This window comes from Phycodurus eques, chromosome 12, assembly GCF_024500275.1.
Source record: "Phycodurus eques isolate BA_2022a chromosome 12, UOR_Pequ_1.1, whole genome shotgun sequence".
Taxonomy (NCBI): Eukaryota; Metazoa; Chordata; class Actinopteri; order Syngnathiformes; family Syngnathidae; genus Phycodurus; species Phycodurus eques.
Window position 1 is genome coordinate 26,408,224 of NC_084536.1, and position 17,562 is coordinate 26,425,785.

Sequence of the window (17,562 nt, forward strand, 5' to 3'; positions counted from 1 at the left end):
GCTCAGCGGCTAACGGCTCTCGGACGGGCCTCCAGAGGTTATGTAACGACACAGACGTCCACGTGGTGGTGCCCAAGGACTGCACTGCAGCAAGCACAATTCACAGTCACGAAAAAGAAAACCAAAATGGCGACTTCATGATGATGCCACGTGAAATCTTCCCCCACCAAAGAGGGTGAACTATAGAAGCATTTAGTCTTGGCAAACGACAAAATGGCGTCCTACGGGGGCCGCTTGGTTTCAAAGACACAAAGCAAAAATGGCGACCGTGTCACGGACACCGCTTGTTTTCACAAAGAACTTAAACTTTAGCACGGATCTTACTTGAATCACACGACAGGGATTCTCAGGGTGGAATATGTTCATTCATAACCAATGGCTTCCCGAATCTTCTATTTATGCGGCTGAGCGCAAAATTAAATTCCCCAAAATCAGAATCGATTTTGGTCACGAGTTGTGTAGCTAATCCAAGCAGTGGCGCGGGGGTGGAGGATTATATGCACATCCAGAATTCGTGGCACGTCAGAGAAAACTTCAAAGGCCTTTTTCCACAATAATCGGTGTAGGAAATCCTACCACACGATAGATGCATGCAACACACAAACGGATATCCAAATAACATTGAACAAAAGAACGAATTCACTCCAGTTTCACCGAGAGGGCTAATCTTGGATTCCAGTTCACAAGTGCTCACAACTCTGTGTCACTATGGTAATTGTTGATGCTCACAGGCAGGCTACGCCTAAACATGCCTCCTTAAAGATGGCGGAGTGAATTTTGTGTGTTTGAGTTTAATGAAAAAATGTGATAGCTCCTCACTCAGGGCACCAATATGTACCGTATATTGGTTTTGGATAAAAGCGTAATTAATTTTGGAAAACCCATCCTTCAGCTGTGGTGGAGGGCTTTGTGTGTCCCAATGATCCAAGGAGCGAAGTGTTCTGGGGCTTTATGCCCCTGGCAGGGTCACCCATGATAAACAGGTCCTAGGTGAGTGACCGGACAAAGTACGGCTCAAAGACCCCTTATGATGACATAAAATGTATTGGAGCTGTGGAGCCAGGCCTGGAGGTGGTGCTCGAAGACACCTGGTGGCCGGGCCTGCACCCATGGGGCCCGGCAGGGGCACAGCCCGAAAGGGTAACGTGGATCCCCCTTCCCATGGGCTCACCACCTCTGGGCCATAGGGGTCAGGTGCAGTGAGCTGGGCGGTGGTCGAAGGCAGGGATCTTGGCAATCCAATCCCCGGGTCCAGCAGCTGGCTCTAGGCACATGGAATGTCACCTCTGTGGCAGGGAAGGAACCCGAGCTGGTGTGTGAGCTCGAGACGTTCCGACTAGATATAGTCAGGCTTTCCTCCACACACATCTTGGCCTCTGGTACCAGTCCTCTCGAGAGGGGTTGGACTCTCTTCCACTCTGGATTTGCCCACAGTGAGCGGCGCCGACCAGGTATGGGTACACTTATTGCCCCACCACCACCACCAGCCCCCATCCGCCTCCTACTGCACTGCGCCTGTACATTGGGGTTCACACTGGTGGTGGTGTTGTTTGTGCGTATGCACCAAACTTGCGGCCGCATGTCTTGGACACTCGGGTAAAGAGAGGGGCGGAGCTGTCAATAGATCACCACCTGATGGTGTTTTGGCTCCGATGGTGGGGGAAGATGCCGGTCCGACCTGGCAGAGCCAAACATATTGTGAGGGTCTGCTGGGAACGTCTGGCAGAATCCCCTGTCAGAAGGAGTTTCAACTCCCACGTCCGGCAGAACTTCACCCACGTTCCGGGGGAGGCGGGGGACATTGAGTCAGAGTGGACCATGTTCCGTGCCTCCATTGCTGAGGGGGCCGACAGGAGCTGTGGCCGTAAGGTGGTCGGTGCTTGTCGTGGCGGCAACCCCCGTACCCGTTGGTGGACACCAGCGGTGAGGGATGTCGTCAAGCTGAAAAAGAGTCTTATTGGGCTGTTTTGGCCTGTGTGACTCCTGAGATAGCTGAAGGGTACTGGCTGGCCAAGCGGAACGCTTTGTTCGACTGTGATGTTCTTATTCTGAAATGCTGTGGTACATTTATGCCAGATGTAACAAGACAAAAAGCTCAACTTTCATCTCGTCAGTCCATTCTCCCAGAAGTCTTTCTTCAGTTTTTTTTTTTTTTTTTTTTGGCAAATTTAAGAAACCCCTTCGTTCTTTTTGGTCAGCAGTGGTTTTCTCCCTGAAACTCTGCCATGGATGCCATTTTTGCCTCGTCTCTTCCTTGTGTCATGAACACTGACCTTAACTTAGGCAGAGGAGGCCTGCAGTTCTTTAGAAGTTGTTAGAGTTCCTTTATGGCCTCCTTGATGAGTCTTGCTTTTCTCTCGGGTAATTTTTATAGGCTACTCCTGGGAAGGTTCACCACTGCTCCATGTTTTCTCCATTTGAGTATAATGGCTCTCTTTATGGTTTGCTGGAATCCTAAAGCTTTAGAAATGGCTTTTGTAACCCTTTCCAGACTGGTAGATGTCAATTACTGAATTTCTCGATTGGAATTTTTTTGGATCGTGTTATTTTTTTGCAGCTTTTTTAGATAATTTGTCTGACATTATTTTGTTGGGATAGACTCAGTTGAAGTGATTTCTTGATTGAGGTCTGGAGGTAATCAGGGTTGAGTGTGATCTGTTAAAATTAACCTAAAATTGTGAATAGCCAGAATTAATTGAATATGTATCAAGGGGAATAATTACTTTTCACACAAGGCCAGGTAACTTTAAATAGTTTTTGTTTTTTACCTTAATAAATGAAATCACCATTTAAAAACAGCTTTTTAAGTTCACTTGGGTTATATTTCTCTGATGGTTAAATGTGTTTGATGATCTTAAAGTGGGGAAACTGCAAAAATATAAGAATTTGATAAGGAGGCCAACACCTTTTCATGGCACTGTATATGTATATCATCACAGTGTTGTGAAAGTGTTTGCCCCCTTTCTGATGTATTTGTTTGTCACACTTCAATGTTACGCATCATCAAACAAACAAAATTATTTTTCAAAGACAGTACAAGTAAACACAAAATGCAATTTTTAAACAAAGGTTTTTATTAAGGGAGAAAATAAATTCCACACTTCCATGGCCCTATATGTAAAAGTGATTGCCCCCTCAATCTAATTCCTGGTTTGGCTACCCTTAGCAGCAACAACTGCAATCAAGCGTTTGCGATAACTAGCAATGAGTCTCATAAAGCGTTGTGGAGGAATTTTGGCACACAGATCTTTGCAGAAATGTTGTAATTGTAAAATGGATCCCAACTAATCGGGAAGACAATGACCCAAAAACACACTGCCAAAACAACAAAGGATTTCATCAGGAGGAAAATGTGGAAGGTCTTAGACTGCCCAAGTCAATCACTGAAGAAGAGACTGAAGGGAGAAACCCCCAGAAGCAAACAAGAATTGAAAGAGGATGCAGTACAGGCCTGGAAAAGCATTTCAAATGAAGAATTCAACAGTCGCAGTTATTGCAAGTAAGGGTTATGCCACCAAATATTAAATGTTATTCACTTTAAGTTAATTTAATAGTCTCTGTTTCAATCCTTTTGCTCACTTGAAAAGTGGGTATCTTCAAACATAGGTTGCTGTGTCCTGAGTTGTTTAACAGATCGAGATGTAAATACCACAAAATAAAATCTGGAATTTTGAACTTTTGTCTCATATTCATCTTTTGGAGGGTACTGTATCTTCGAACATGGCCAGGCTACGTGGGCGCATCAGCCCCTTGTTACTCTTTAATTTAAAAACTGAACTTGAATCTCACTAAATATTCACGCAAATAATAAATAAGGTAATGCACATATTAGCAGTGTTGTCACAGTTCACTCTCTCCCTCTCTTTAGGGATGTACCATATACCCCTTACCTCCAATCAACATTGCGATCCGTTTTACCTACATTCTTCAGGATTGGCAGCAATATTCTTGGCCACTGCAACCTCCAGGTAGGCATATGTGGTATGGAGGATGTTATTCAATGTGCTCTATTTCAGATGCTGCCATAGCTTTCTCTTGGGTAAAGAAAAAATGTCTGTTTTTAGTACTTGAAAATGACCCATTCCTTTGTAACTACAATGAACTCCTATTTATTGCAGGGTATACATTCCAGACCCCCACATCTGTGATAAGAGACCATAAAAGAAAAGATTATTTTTTAAAACATAGTTTTACCCCTCCCACACACTTTAAACACATTTCGATGAATTAACCCATACATATGCGGACCCTTTCCAAAAAATTTGAATAAAATCCATCCATCCATTTTCTACCGCTTATCCGAGGTCGGGTCGCGGGGTCAGTAGCTTTAGCAGGCACGCCCAGACTTCCCTCTCCCCAGCCACTTCATCCATCTCTTCCGGGGGGAACTCGAGGCGTTCCCAGGCCAGCCGAAGGATGTAGTATCTCCAGCGTGTCCTGGGTCGTCCCCGGGGTCTCCTCCCGGTGGGACATGCCCGGAAGACCTCGCCAGGGAGGCGTCCGGGAGGCATCCGAATCAGATGCCCCAGCCACCTCATCTGGCTCCTCTCGATGTGAAGGAGCAGCTCTACTCTGAGATCCTCCCGGATGACCGAGCTTCTCACCGTATCTCTAAGGGAGAGCCCGGACACACTACGGAGGAAACTCATTTCGGCCGCTTGTATCCGGGATCTTGTTCTTTCGGTCACGACCCACAGCTCGTGACCATAGGTGAGGGTGGGAACGTAGATCGACCGGTAAATCGAGAGCTTCGCCTTGCGGCTTAGCTCCTTCTTTACCACAACGGATCGATACAAATTCCACATCACTGCCGACACTGCACCGAACAGCCTGTCGATCTACCGTTCCATTCTTCCCTCACTCGTGAACAAGACCCCAAGATACTTGAACTCTTCCACTTGGGGCAGGATCTCATCCCCGACCAGGAGAGGGCACGCCACCCTTTTCCGACTGAGGACCATGGTCTTAGATTTGGATGTGCTGATTCTCATCCCAGCCGCTTCACACTCGGCTGCGAACTGCTCCAGTGAAAGTTGGAGGTCACGGCTTGATGAAGCCAACAGAACCACATCATCTGCAAAAACCGGACCCCCTCTACGCCTCGGCTGCGCCGAGAACTTCTGTCCATAAAAGTTATTAACAGAATCGATGACAAAGGGCAGCCTTGGCGGAGTCCAAACCTCACCGGAAACGAGTCCGACTTACTGCCGGATATGCGGACCAAACTCTGACTCCGGTTGTACAGGGACCGTATCAGGGGGTTCGGTACCCCATACTCCCAAAGCACCCCCCACAAGACCCCCCGAGGGACACGGTCGAACTCCTTCTCCTTCTCTGCCAATCCAGAGGCACTGTCCCCGATGTCCACGCGATGTTGCAGAGGCTTGTCAACCAGGACAGCCCTACAACATCCAGAGCCTTGAGAAACTCCGGGCGAGTCTCATCCACCCCCGGGGCCTTGCCACCGAGGAGCTTTTTAACCATATCGGTGACCTCGACCCCAGAGATAGCAGAGCCCGCCTCAGAGAACCCAGACTCTGTTCACCAAATGGGAAGGCGTTTTGGTGGAATTGAGGAGGTCTTCGAAGTATTCTCCCCACCGGGTCACAATGTCCCGAGCCCCATCCCCACTATACACAGTGTTGATGGTGCACTGCTTCCCTCTCCTGAGACGCCGGATGGTGGACCAGAATTTCCTCGAAGCCATCCGGAAGTCTTTCTCCATGGCCTCACCGAACTCTTCCTATGCCTGAGTTTTTGCTTCAGCGACCACCAAAGCTGCATTCCGCTTGGCCAGCCGCTATCCATCAGCTGCCTCAGGAGTCCTACAGGCCAAAAAGGCCCGATAGGACTCCTTCTTCAGCTTGACGGCATCCCTCACCGTTACCAATGGGTACGGGGATTGACGCCGCGACAGTGGGTACGGGGATTGACGCCGCGACAGGCACCAACCACCTTACGGCCACAGCTCCGGTCGGACGACTCAGCAATGGAGGCACTGAACATGGACTCGATGTCCCCCGCCTCCCCCGGAACATGAGCAAAGTTTTGTCAGAGGTGGGAGTTGAAACTCCTTCTGACAGGGGATTCCGCCAGATGTTCCCAGCAGACCCTCACAATGCGTTTGGGCCTGCCACGTCGGACCGGCATCTTCCCTCACCATCGGAGCCAACTCACCACCAGGTGGTGATCAGTTGACAGCTCCGCCCCCTCTTCACCCAAGTGTCCAAGACAAGTCCGATGACACGACCACAAAGTCGATCATCGAACTGCGACCTAGGGTGTCCTGGTGCAAAGTGCACGTGTGGACACCCTTATGATTGAACATGGTGTTCGTTATGGACAATCTGTGATGAGCACAGAAGTCCAATAACAGAACACCGCTCTGGTTCTGATCGGGGGGGGGGGGGGCGTTCCTCCCAATCACGCCCTTCCAGGTCTCACTGTCATTGCCCACGTGAGCATTGAAGTCCCCCAGCAGAACGATGGAGGTCCCCAGCCGCAGGGCTCTCCAGCACCCTCTACAAGGACTCTAAAAAGGGTGGGTACTCTGAACTGCTTTTTGGTGTATAGGCACAAACAACAGTCAGGGCCCGTCCCCCCATCCAAAGGCGGAAGGAGGCTACCCTCTTATCCACCCAACGTACAGGCGCCGAGCCAGGGAGCAATAAGTATACCCACACCTGCTCGGTGCCTCTCACCGTGGGCAACTCCAGAGTGGAAGAGAGTCCAACCCCTCTCGAGAGGACGGGTACCAGAGCCCAAGCTGTGCATGGAGGCGAGTCCGACTATATCTCGTCGTAACTTCTCGATCTCACACACCAGCTCGGGCTCCTTCCCTGTCAGAGAGGTGACATTCCACGTCCCTAAAGCCTCGTTACTTCAGCTATTGCTAAGAAAGCAATTTTATTAAACTGTAAAAATAATCCATCAATATTAATCATCCACCCCAACAATATTATTATTACATATTATTACATATGTTATTACATATAAATTAAATTTATTTATTTTGGTCCGTCACCTTTTTCATGCCTTTGGTGTTTACATGTCTGCGACTTACTACCAGCAATGCGGACCAAACTCTGACACTGGTCATACAGGGACCGAACAGCCCGTATCAATGGGGTTCGGTACCCCATACTCCTGAAGCACCCCCAACAGTACTCCACGAGGGACACTGTCGAACGCCTTCTCCAAGCCCACAATACACATGTAGACTGGTTGGGGGAACTCCCATGCACCCTCGAGGACCCTGCCGAGGATGTAGAGCTAGGTCCACTGTTCCAAGGCCAGGATGAAAACCACACTGCTCCTCCTGAATCTGAGATTCGACTTCCCGATAGACCCTCCTCTCCGGAACCCCTGAATAGACCTTACTAGGGAGGCTGAGCAGTGTGATTCCCCCTGTAGTTGGAACACACCCTCCGGCCCCCCTTCTTAAAAAGAGTGATGTGCCCCGGTGCCCCATTCCAGCCTCAGAGCTGCTGTCCCAATGATTCTTGGAGTTAAGTTGTCTGGGGCTTTATGCCCCTGGCAGGGTCGCCCATGACAATCAGGTCCTAGGTGAGGGACCAGACAAAGCACGGCTCCAAAAACCCCTATGACGAATACAATTAATAGTTTCAGGTTTCTCTTGCCAGACGCGGATCACTGGAGCCAGGCCTGGAGGTGGGGCTCTAAGGCGAGCACCTGGTTGCCGGGCCTGCACCCATGGGGCCCGGCCGGGCACAGCCCGAAAGGGTAACGTGGGTCCCCCTTCCCATGGGCTCACCACCTGTGGGAGGGGCCATAGGGGTCGGGTGCAGTGAGAGCTGGGCGGTGGCTGAAGGCGGGGACTTTGGCGATCCGATCCCCGGCTACAGAAGCTGGCTCTAGGGACGTGGAATGTCACCTCTCTGGCAGGGAAGGAGCCCGAGCTGGTGTGTGAGGTCGAGAAGTTCCGACTTGATCGTCGAACTCTCCTCCATGCTCAGCTTGGGCTCTGGTACCAGTCTTCTCGAGAGGGGTTGGACTCTCTTCCACTCTGGAGTTGCCCACGGTGAGAGGCGCAGAGCAGGTGTGGGTATACTTATTGCTCCCCGGCTCGGCGCCTGTACGTTGTGGTTCATCCTGGTGGACGAGAGGGTAGCCTCCCTCTGCCTTTGGGTGGGGGGACGGGTCCTGACTGTTGTTTGCGCCTATGCACCAAACAGCAGTTCAGAGTACCCACCCTTTTTGAAGTCCTTGGAGGGGGTGCTGGAGAGCGCTCCCACTGGGGACTCCATCGTTCTGCTGGGGGACTTCAATGCTCACGTGGGCAATGACAGTGAGACCTGGAATGGCGTGATTGGGAGGAACGCCCCCCCACGATCAGAACCCGCGTGGTGTTCTATTATTGGACTTCTGTGCTCCTCACGGATTGTCCATAACGAACACCATGTTCAAGCATAAGGGTGTCCACACGTGCACTTGGCACCAGGACACCCTAGGTCGCAGTTCGATGATTGACTTTGTGTTCGTGTCATCGGACTTGTGGCCGCATGTCTTGGACACTCGGGTAAAGAGAGGGGCAGAGCTGTCAACTGATCACCACCTGGTGGTGAGTTGGCTCCGATGGTGGGGGAAGATGCCAGTCCGACGTGGCAGGCCCAAACGTATTGTGAGGGTCTGCTGGGAACGTCTGGCGGAATCCCCTGTCAGAAGGAGTTTCAACTCCCACCTCCGACAGAACTTTGCTCATGTTCCGGGAGAGGCGGAGGATATTGAGTCCGAGTGGACCATGTTCCGTTCCTCCATTGCTGAGGCGACCGGAGCTGTGACCGTAAGGTGGTTGGTGCCTGTCGTGGCGGCAATCCCCGAACCCGTTGGTGGACACCAAGGGTGAGGGATGCCGTCAAGCTGAAGAAGGAGTCCTATCAGGCCTTTTTGGCCTGTGGGACTCCTGAGGCATCTGATGGGTACCGGCTGGCCAAGCGGAATGCAGCTTTGGTGGTCGCTGAAGCAAAAACTCGGGCATGGGAGGAGTTCGGTGAGGCCATGGAGGAAGACTTACGGATGGCTTCGAAGAAATTCTGGTCCACCATCCGGCGTCTCAGGAGGGGGAAGCAGTGCACCATCAACACAGTGTATAGTGGGAATGGGGCGCTGCTGACCTCGACTCGGGACATTGTGACCCGGTGGGGAGAATACTTCGAAGACCTCCTCAATTCCACCAAAACGCCTTCCCATTTGGTGAACAGAGTCTGGGTTCTCTGAGGCGGGCTCTCTTATCTCTGGGGTTGAGGTCACCGAGGTGGTTAAAAAGCTCCTCGGTGGCAAGGCCCCGGGGGTGGATGAGATTCGCCCAAAGTTCCTCAAGGCTCTGGATGTTGTAGGGATGTCCTAGTTGACACGCCTCTGCAACATCTGGGGTGCTGGTCCCCCTTTTTAAGAAGGGGGACTGGAGGGTGTGTTCCAACTACAGGGGGATCACACGCCTATTCAGGGTCTTTGAGAGGAGGGTCCGTCGGGAAGTTGAATCTCAGATTCAGGAGCAGCAGTGTGGTTTTCTTCCTGGCCGTGGAACAGTGGACCAGCTCTACACCCTTGGCAGGGTCCTTGAGGGTGCATGGGAGTTCGCCCAACCAGTCTACATGTGTTTTGTGGACTTGGAGAAGGCGTTCGACAGTGTCCCTCGGGGGTCCTGTGGGGGGTGCTTCGGGAGTATGGGGTACCGAACCCCCTGATACGGGCTGTTCAGTCCCCGTACGACCGGTGTCAGAGTTTGGTCCGCATATGAGGCAGTAAGTCGGACTCGTTTCCGGTGAGGGTTGGACTCCGCCAAGGCTGCCCTTTGTCACCGATTCTGTTCATAATTTTTATGGACAGAATTTCTTGGTGCAGCCGAGGCGTAGAAGGGGTCTGGTTTGGTGGCCTCAGTATTGCATCTCTGCTTTTTACAAATGATGTGGTTCTGTTGGCTTCATCAAGCCGTGACCTCCAACTCTCACTGGAGCAGTTCGCAGCCGAGTGTGAAGCGGCTGGGATGAGAATCAGCACCTCCCAATCTGAGACCATGGTCCTCAGTCGGAAAAGGGTGGCGTGCCCTCTCTAGGGTGGGGATGAGATCATGCCCCAAGTGGAGGAGTTCAAGTATCTTGGGGTCTTGTTCACGAGTGAGGGAAGAATGGAACGGGAGATCGACAGGCGGTTCGGTGCAGCGTCGGCAGTGATGCGGACTTTGTATCGATCCTTTGTGGTAAAGAAGGAGCTAAGCCGAAAGGCGAAGCTCTCGATTTACCGGTCGATTCCTACCCTCACCTATGGTCACGAGCTGTGGATCGTGACCGAAAGAACAAGATCCTGGATACAAGCGGCCGAAATGAGTTTCCTCCGCAGGGTGTCCGGGCTCTCCCTTAGAGATAGGGTGAGAAGATCGGTCATCCGGGAGGAACTCAGAGTAGAGCCGCTGCTCCTTCACATTGAGAGGAGCCAGATGAGGTGGTTGGGGCATCTGATTCGGATGCCTCCCGGAGGCCTCCCTGGTGAGGTGTTCCGGGCACGTCTCACCAGGAGGAGACCCGGGGGACAACCCATGACACGCTGGAGAGACTACATCCTTCGACTAGCCTGGGAACGCCTCGGGATCCCCCTGGAAGAGATGGATGAAGTGGCTGGGGAGAGGGAGGTCTGGGCGTCCCTGCTAAAGCTCCTGCCCCTCGTATAAAATGGATGGAATGATGTATATCTCCAATTGCTCACAGCGGGCTGAGCATGACCACATAAACCACATGGAGGGAACCAGGTCACTGAAACACTTGCAGTGGACTCAGCAACTTTTCCCATGGGCGTGAGTCCATTTTGCCAGCTTGCGCGCGGCTAACCTTCTGGGTCCACAGAGTCAGTTGGTGGATTTATTTTCCCCCCAATCTCTGTTGACAGGAGAATGGATGCTAAATGTAAAAGTGGTTTCCGCCATCTGGAGAACCTTTGCCAGGGCAGAGGTGAACCTCTTTGTTTCACGGGAGGCACACCATTGCCCTCTCTGGTACTTTCTAGCAGACAATTCCAGCCCACTGGGTCATGATACGCTTGCTTACGACTGGCTCCATACAGTGGGTACGGAAAGTATTCAGACCCCCTTAAATGTTTCACTCTTTGTTATATTGCAGCCTTTTGCTAAAATCATTTAAGTATTTTTTTTCCCTCAATGTACACACAGCACCCCATATTAACCAGAAAAAAAGGAATTAATATTTTTGCAGATTTATTAAAAAAGAAAAACTGAAATATCACACAGCCATAAGTATTCAGACCCTTTGCTTAGTACAACCCCAATTTCAATGAAATTGGGACGTTGTGTTAAACATACATAAAAACAGAATACAATGATTTGCAAATCACTACAAATACACTACAAATACAAGATATTTAATGTTAAAACTGATCAACTTTATTGTTTTTAGCAAATAATCATTAACTTAGAATTTTATGGCTGCAACACGTTCCAAAAAAGCTGGGACAGGTTGCAAAATAGCTGGGACAGGTTGCAATTAGTCTGTTCACAGGGGTGAACAGACTAATTGGGAATAGGTGGGTGCCATGATTGGCACCCACCTATTCCCTTCCCTGAATTGCTCAGTCATTCAAAAGCAAAGATGGGGTGAGGTTCACCTCTTTGTGAACAAGTGCATGAGAAAATATTCCAACAGTTTAAGGACAATGTTCCTCAACATACAATTGCAAGGAATTTAGGGATTTCATCATCTACGATCCATTATATCATCTAAAGGTTCAGCGAATCTGGAGAAATCACTGCATGTAAGCGACAAGGCCGAAAACCAAAATTGAATGCCCGTGACCTTCGATCCCTCAGGCGGCACTGCATCAAAAACCGACCTCAATGTGTAAAGGATATCACCACATGAGCTCTGGAACACTTCAGAAAACCAATGTCAGTAAATACAGTTCGGGGCTGCATCCGTAAGTGCAACTTGAAACTCTACTATGCAAAGCAAACGCCATTTATCAACAACACCCAGAAACGCTACCGGCTTCTCTGGGCCCAAGCTCATCTAAGATGGACTGATGCAAAGTGGAAAAGTGCGGGTACTAGACTGGCCTGCCTGCAGTCCAGACCTGTCCTCCATTGAAAATGTGTGGCGCATTATGAAGCGTAAAATACGACAACGGAGACCCCGGACTGTTCCACAGCTGAAGCTGTACAGCAAGCAAGAATGGGAAAGAATTCCACCTACAAAGCTTCGACAATTAGTGTCCTCAGTTCCCAAACGTTTTTTGAATGTTGTTAAAAGAAAAGGTGATGTAACACAGTGGTAAACATGACCCTGTCCCAGCTTTTTTGGAACGTGTTGCAGCAATAAAATTCTAAGTTAATGATTATTTGCTAAAAACAATAACGTTTATCAGTTTGAACATTCAATAGCTTGTCTTTGTAGTGTATTAAATTAAATATAGATTGAACATGATTTGCAAATCATTGTATTCTGTTTGATTTATGTTTAACACAATGTCCCAACTTCATTGGAATTGGGGTTGTAGTTAGTAGAAGCACCCTTTTAAGGTAATACAGCCATGAGTCTTTGGGAAGGTCCCCCAAATCACACCTGGATTTGGGGATCTTCTACCATTCCTATTTGCAGATCTTCTTCAATTCTGTCAGGTTGCATGGTGAACGTTGGTGGACAGCCATTTTCAGGTCTCTCCAGAGATGCTCAATTGGGTTTAAGCTAGGGCTCTGGCTGGGCCATTCAAGAACAGTCACGGAGTTGTTCTGAAGCCGCTCCTTTGTTATTTTAGCTGTGTGCTTTTGGTCATTGTCTTGTTGGAAAGTGAACCTTTGGCCGTGTCTGAGGTCCTGAGTACTCTGGAGTTTTTCATCCAGGATATCCCTTGGCCGCATTCATCTTTCCTTCAATTCCAACCAGTCGTCCTGTCCAGCAGCTGAAAAACATCCCCTACCACCACCATCCTTCACTGTTGGGACTGTATTGGACAGGTAATGAGCAGTGCCTGGTTTTCTCCACACATACCGCTCAGAATGAAGGCCAAAAAGTTCTATCTTGGTCTCATCAGACCAGCGAATCTTATTTCTCACCATGTTGGAGTCATTCAAGTGGTATTTAGCAAACCCCCTGCAGGCTTGCAGGTGTCTTGCAGTGAGGAGACGTTTCCGTCGAGTCCGTCTGCCATAAAGCCCTGACTGGTGGAGGACTGCAGTGATGGTTGACTTTCTAGAACTTTCTCCCATCTCCCGACTGCATCTCTGGAGCTCAGCCACAGTGATCTTTGGGTTCTTCTTTACCTCTCTCATCAAGGCTCTTCTACCCCAGTTGCTCAGTTTGGCCGGACGGCCAGCTCTAGGGAGGGTTCTGGTCGTCCCAGACATCTTCCATTTCAGGATTATGGAGGCCACTGTGCTCTTAGGAACCTGAAGTGCAGCAGAATGTTTTTTTGTAACCTTGGCCAGATCTGTGACTTGCCACAATTCTGTCTCTGCGCTCTTCAGGCAGTTCCTTTGACCTCATGATTCTCATTTGCTCTGACATGCACTGTGAGCTGTAAGGGCTTATAATGACAGGTGTGTGGCTTTCCTCATCAAGTCCAGTCAGTATAATCAAACACAGCTGGACTCCAATGAAGGTGTAGAACCATCTCAAGGATAATCAGAAGAAATGGACAGCACCCGAGTTAAATATGAGTGTCACAGCAAAGGGTCTGAATACTTATGGCTCTGTGATTTTATTTTTTCTTTTTTTAATAAATCTGCAAACATTTAAACAATTCCTTTTTTCTTTCTGTCAATATGGGGTAATATGTGTACATTAATGAGGAGAAAAAAATTTACTTAAAGGATTTTACCAATGGCTGCAATATAACACAAAATGTGAAAAGTGAAAAATGTAAGGGGGTCTGAATACTTTCTGTACCCACTGTATGCTCCTGTACACATTTCCTTTGATTTCCTTGAAGTGTTCTACTGGGGGGACACAGACTCCTCCTGTTTACTCCATTCTGGCCAGCAAGGAATTGGTTTCCACATATGTACAAGGCGCTCTTACAACTTACCAATGCACCTCCCCCCCAGGATGGACCTCTTGTCCCAGCTGGGTGGGCGGATAGTGCATCCCCATCCTGATCGCCTCCATCTCTGGGTGTGGCCAATTCAAAGTCTGGTACTTCATTCTCAGAGTATTGAGGAGATGTGGGGCATACCATTTCCAATGCTCGGGCGCTTTCCACACGGTGGTTGTACACCAATAGATGGAAGTTGTTTGATGCATGGTGTTTCAGTCACGGGCTGGTTACTGTCCACTGCCCGTATTCCACCATTTTGCCGTTCTTGAAGGAGCTCCTTAATCAAGGACGATTACCGTCCACTCTTATGGTATACAAGGCTGCATTCTCTTGCTGGCATGCCGGCATTAATGGTACCAGGGTGGGCGGTGACAGGAACGTTTCCCTCTTCTTGAAGGGTGCCAGACAACTTCATCCACCAACACGACCAGTGGTTCTGTTGTGGGATCTGTCACTGCTCCTGGAAGCCTAGCCCTGCCTCTGTTGTTGCTTTAATAATAATTATTTTTGTTGTTGTTTTTCATATTTTATAATCTTTTGTCTTTGTTCTAACTTAAAATATATTTTCTTTTATCATCCCTCATCAACCCTCTTGATCTCATTTGGGTCTGTTGGGTTCTTGCAGTTTGGGTTTATCAATCTTTTAGTGTTGTTGCTGGTTTTATAAGATATGAGCATGATAATCTTCCTGTTTTATATATGCTGTTCTGTCTGTAACACTGTAAAAACATTTTTAAAGGTACTATTTGAATTAAGCTATTATTGTTATTAATACCAGCTATAATTAATTAATTATAATTAACTCTGTGGATTTTTGACAGACTTTGACAGCCTTCTTGGAGGTGAGGTTGGAGTGGAGGAGTTTGGGAATCTTCCGTTTGGTGCATGTGAAGAAACAATCAGGTGAAATAATCTGTGCATTCTGCGTATGTTGTCAGAAGAATTACAGTGGCAGCAGAAAGTATTCACACCCCTTCACTTTTTCCACATTTTGCTGTTACAGACTTATTCTAAAACTGATTTGAATATATTTTTCTTTAAAAGAAAATCTGCATAAAATATCCCATAACGACAAAGTAAAAACATATTTTCAGACAGTTGTAAAAATGTATTGAAAATCCATCCATCCATTTTCTTCCGCTTATCCAAGGTCGGGTCGCGGGGGCAGTATCTTAAATAGGAAAGCCCAGACTTCCCTCTCACCAGCCACTTCAACCAGCTCTTCTGGGGGGATCCCAAGGCGTTCCGAGGCCAGCCGGGAGACATAGTCTCTCCATCGTGTCCTAGGTCGTCCCCGGGGTCTCCTCCCGGTGGGACCTTCCCAGAACACCTCACCAGGGAGGCGTCCAGGAGGCATCCTAATCAGATGCCCGACCCACTTCATCTGGATCCTTTCAATGCGTACGAGTAGCGGCTCTACTCTTGACAGGGGATTCTGCCAGACATTCTCAGCAGACCCTCACAATACATTTGGGTCTGCCAGGTCGGACCAGCATCTTCCCCCACCATCGGAGCCACCACACCACCAGGTGGTGACCAGTTGACAGCTCCGCCCCTCTCTTCACCCGAGTCTCCAAGACACGAGGCCGCAAGTCAGATGACGTGACCACAAAGTCGATCCTCGAACTGTGGCCTAGGGTGTCCTGCTGCCAAGTGCACATATGGACACCCATAAGGTTGAACATGATGTTCATTATGGACAATCCGTGATGTGCACAGAAGTCCAATAACAGAACACCACTCGGGGGGAGGGGGGTTTCCTCCCAATCACGCCCTTCCAAGTCTCACTGTCATTGCCCATTTGAGCATTGAAGTCCCCAGCAGAACGATGGAGTCCCCAGCGGGAGCGCTCTCCAGCACCTCAAAGCATAAAGCCCCAGACAAATTGGCTCCTACAATCATTGGGACACCCAAACCCCTCCACCATGATAAGGTGAAGGCTTAAGGAGGGTATTTATTGAAAATATAAAATTTTAAACATAATAGGTACATAAATATTCACACACTTGGCATAATATGTTGTTGAACAACCTTTCGCAGCAATCACAGCCTCATGTCTTCTTGGGTATGTCTGTATGAGCCTGGCACACCTGTGTTGGGGCATTTTCTCCCATTCTTCTCTGGAGAGCCTTTCAATGTCAGTCATGTTGGATGGGCAGCGTCAGTGGACACCCATTTCCAGGTCTTTCCAGAGATGTTCGGTTGGATTCAAGTTTTGGCTCTGGCTGGGCCAATCAAGGACATTAACAGACTGCTCCTGAAGCCACTCCTTTGTTATCTTGGCTGTGTGCTTTGGGTTATTGTTGTGTTGGAAGTTGAATTGACGCCCTAGTCTGAGTTCCACAGCACTCTGGAGAAGAATTTCTCTGTGTGGCAGCTATCATTTTACCCTCTATGGGGACTAGTCGCCCAGTTCCTGCAGCAAAAAACAGCATGATGCTGCCACCACCATGCTTCACAGTAGGGATGGTGTTAGCCAGGTGATGAGCAGTGCCTTTTCTTCTCCAGATGTGACGCTTGCAATTCAGGCCAAAAAGTTATATTTTTGTTTCGCAAGACCAGAGAATTTTGTTTCTGCAGGTCTGAGAATCCTTAGACCATACACTCCTTGAAGTCTCGGCGCCCTTTGCACAATGGTCATTGCACTGGACGATTGCAATATTAGTCATTCAATCTGCTCTTAGTGTTAGAGCAGGGGTGGCCAACTAGTCAGAGACTAAGAGCCACTTTTTTTTCTGTGTTACTGCAAAGAGCCACATCATACACATGGGTACACATGAACATCATCTTTTAATCATGTATGCACGCATACACAGATCTCTGCTCAGCCAGATCTAATGAAAATAACCACACCAACATGATAATATCAGTAATTTTCAACAGTTAACATTGTGTGCACTGTCTCACACACACAAACTCTCAGTTCAAGCAAGTCCACAAACAATAATAGAATAATTTTCAATAACATCTTTCTCTTACTATGCTGCTTAGTGAGACTTCTGGCATTCCTTATCTTGAACAATCCTCTTCAAATCTGGCTTGTATTCTGTTGTTGCCACTCTAAGCAATTCGTGCATTTTTGACGCATGTCATGTGACAGCTCCTGAAGAGCCGCATGAAACTAGTTAAAGAGCCGCATGAGGCTCGCGAGCCGCGGGTTGGCCACCCCTGTGCTAGAGGATCTAGCCCTAAGAGTGCATCTTTTTGCACAATTGTCAAAAAAAAAAAAAATGTACCGACATTACCAGATAACTAGCAACCCTTTACTGCTCAGTGACTGTTTTTTTTTTTTTTGTCAATGTCTTTATGTCTCAAAAGTGTTCTCTGTCAATTGACTGTCTGTTGTCGTACTAGAGTGGCTCCAACGACCGGAGACAAATTCCTTATGTGTTTTTTGGACATACTTGGCAAATAAAGATGATTCTGATTCTGATTAAGGTGCCTTTTGGAAAACTCCAAGCGGGCTGCCATATGCTTTTTTAGTTAGAAGTGGCTTCCGTCTGG

General features: G+C 48.6%; 1 protein-coding gene across 4 annotated transcripts in view; it reads left to right on the top strand.

Moving 5' to 3' along the window:
* rab3gap1 (RAB3 GTPase activating protein subunit 1) overlaps positions 1–17,562 on the top strand; it is a 156,421-nt gene that overhangs the window by 19,934 nt on the left and 118,925 nt on the right. For all 4 annotated transcript variants that reach the window (XM_061692207.1, XM_061692208.1, XM_061692210.1 and 1 more), the window contains 2 exons: positions 3,869–3,968; positions 14,880–14,961. In XM_061692207.1, the coding sequence (XP_061548191.1) occupies positions 3,869–3,968; positions 14,880–14,961 (182 nt within the window). The remainder of the gene's footprint in view (positions 1–3,868; positions 3,969–14,879; positions 14,962–17,562) is intronic.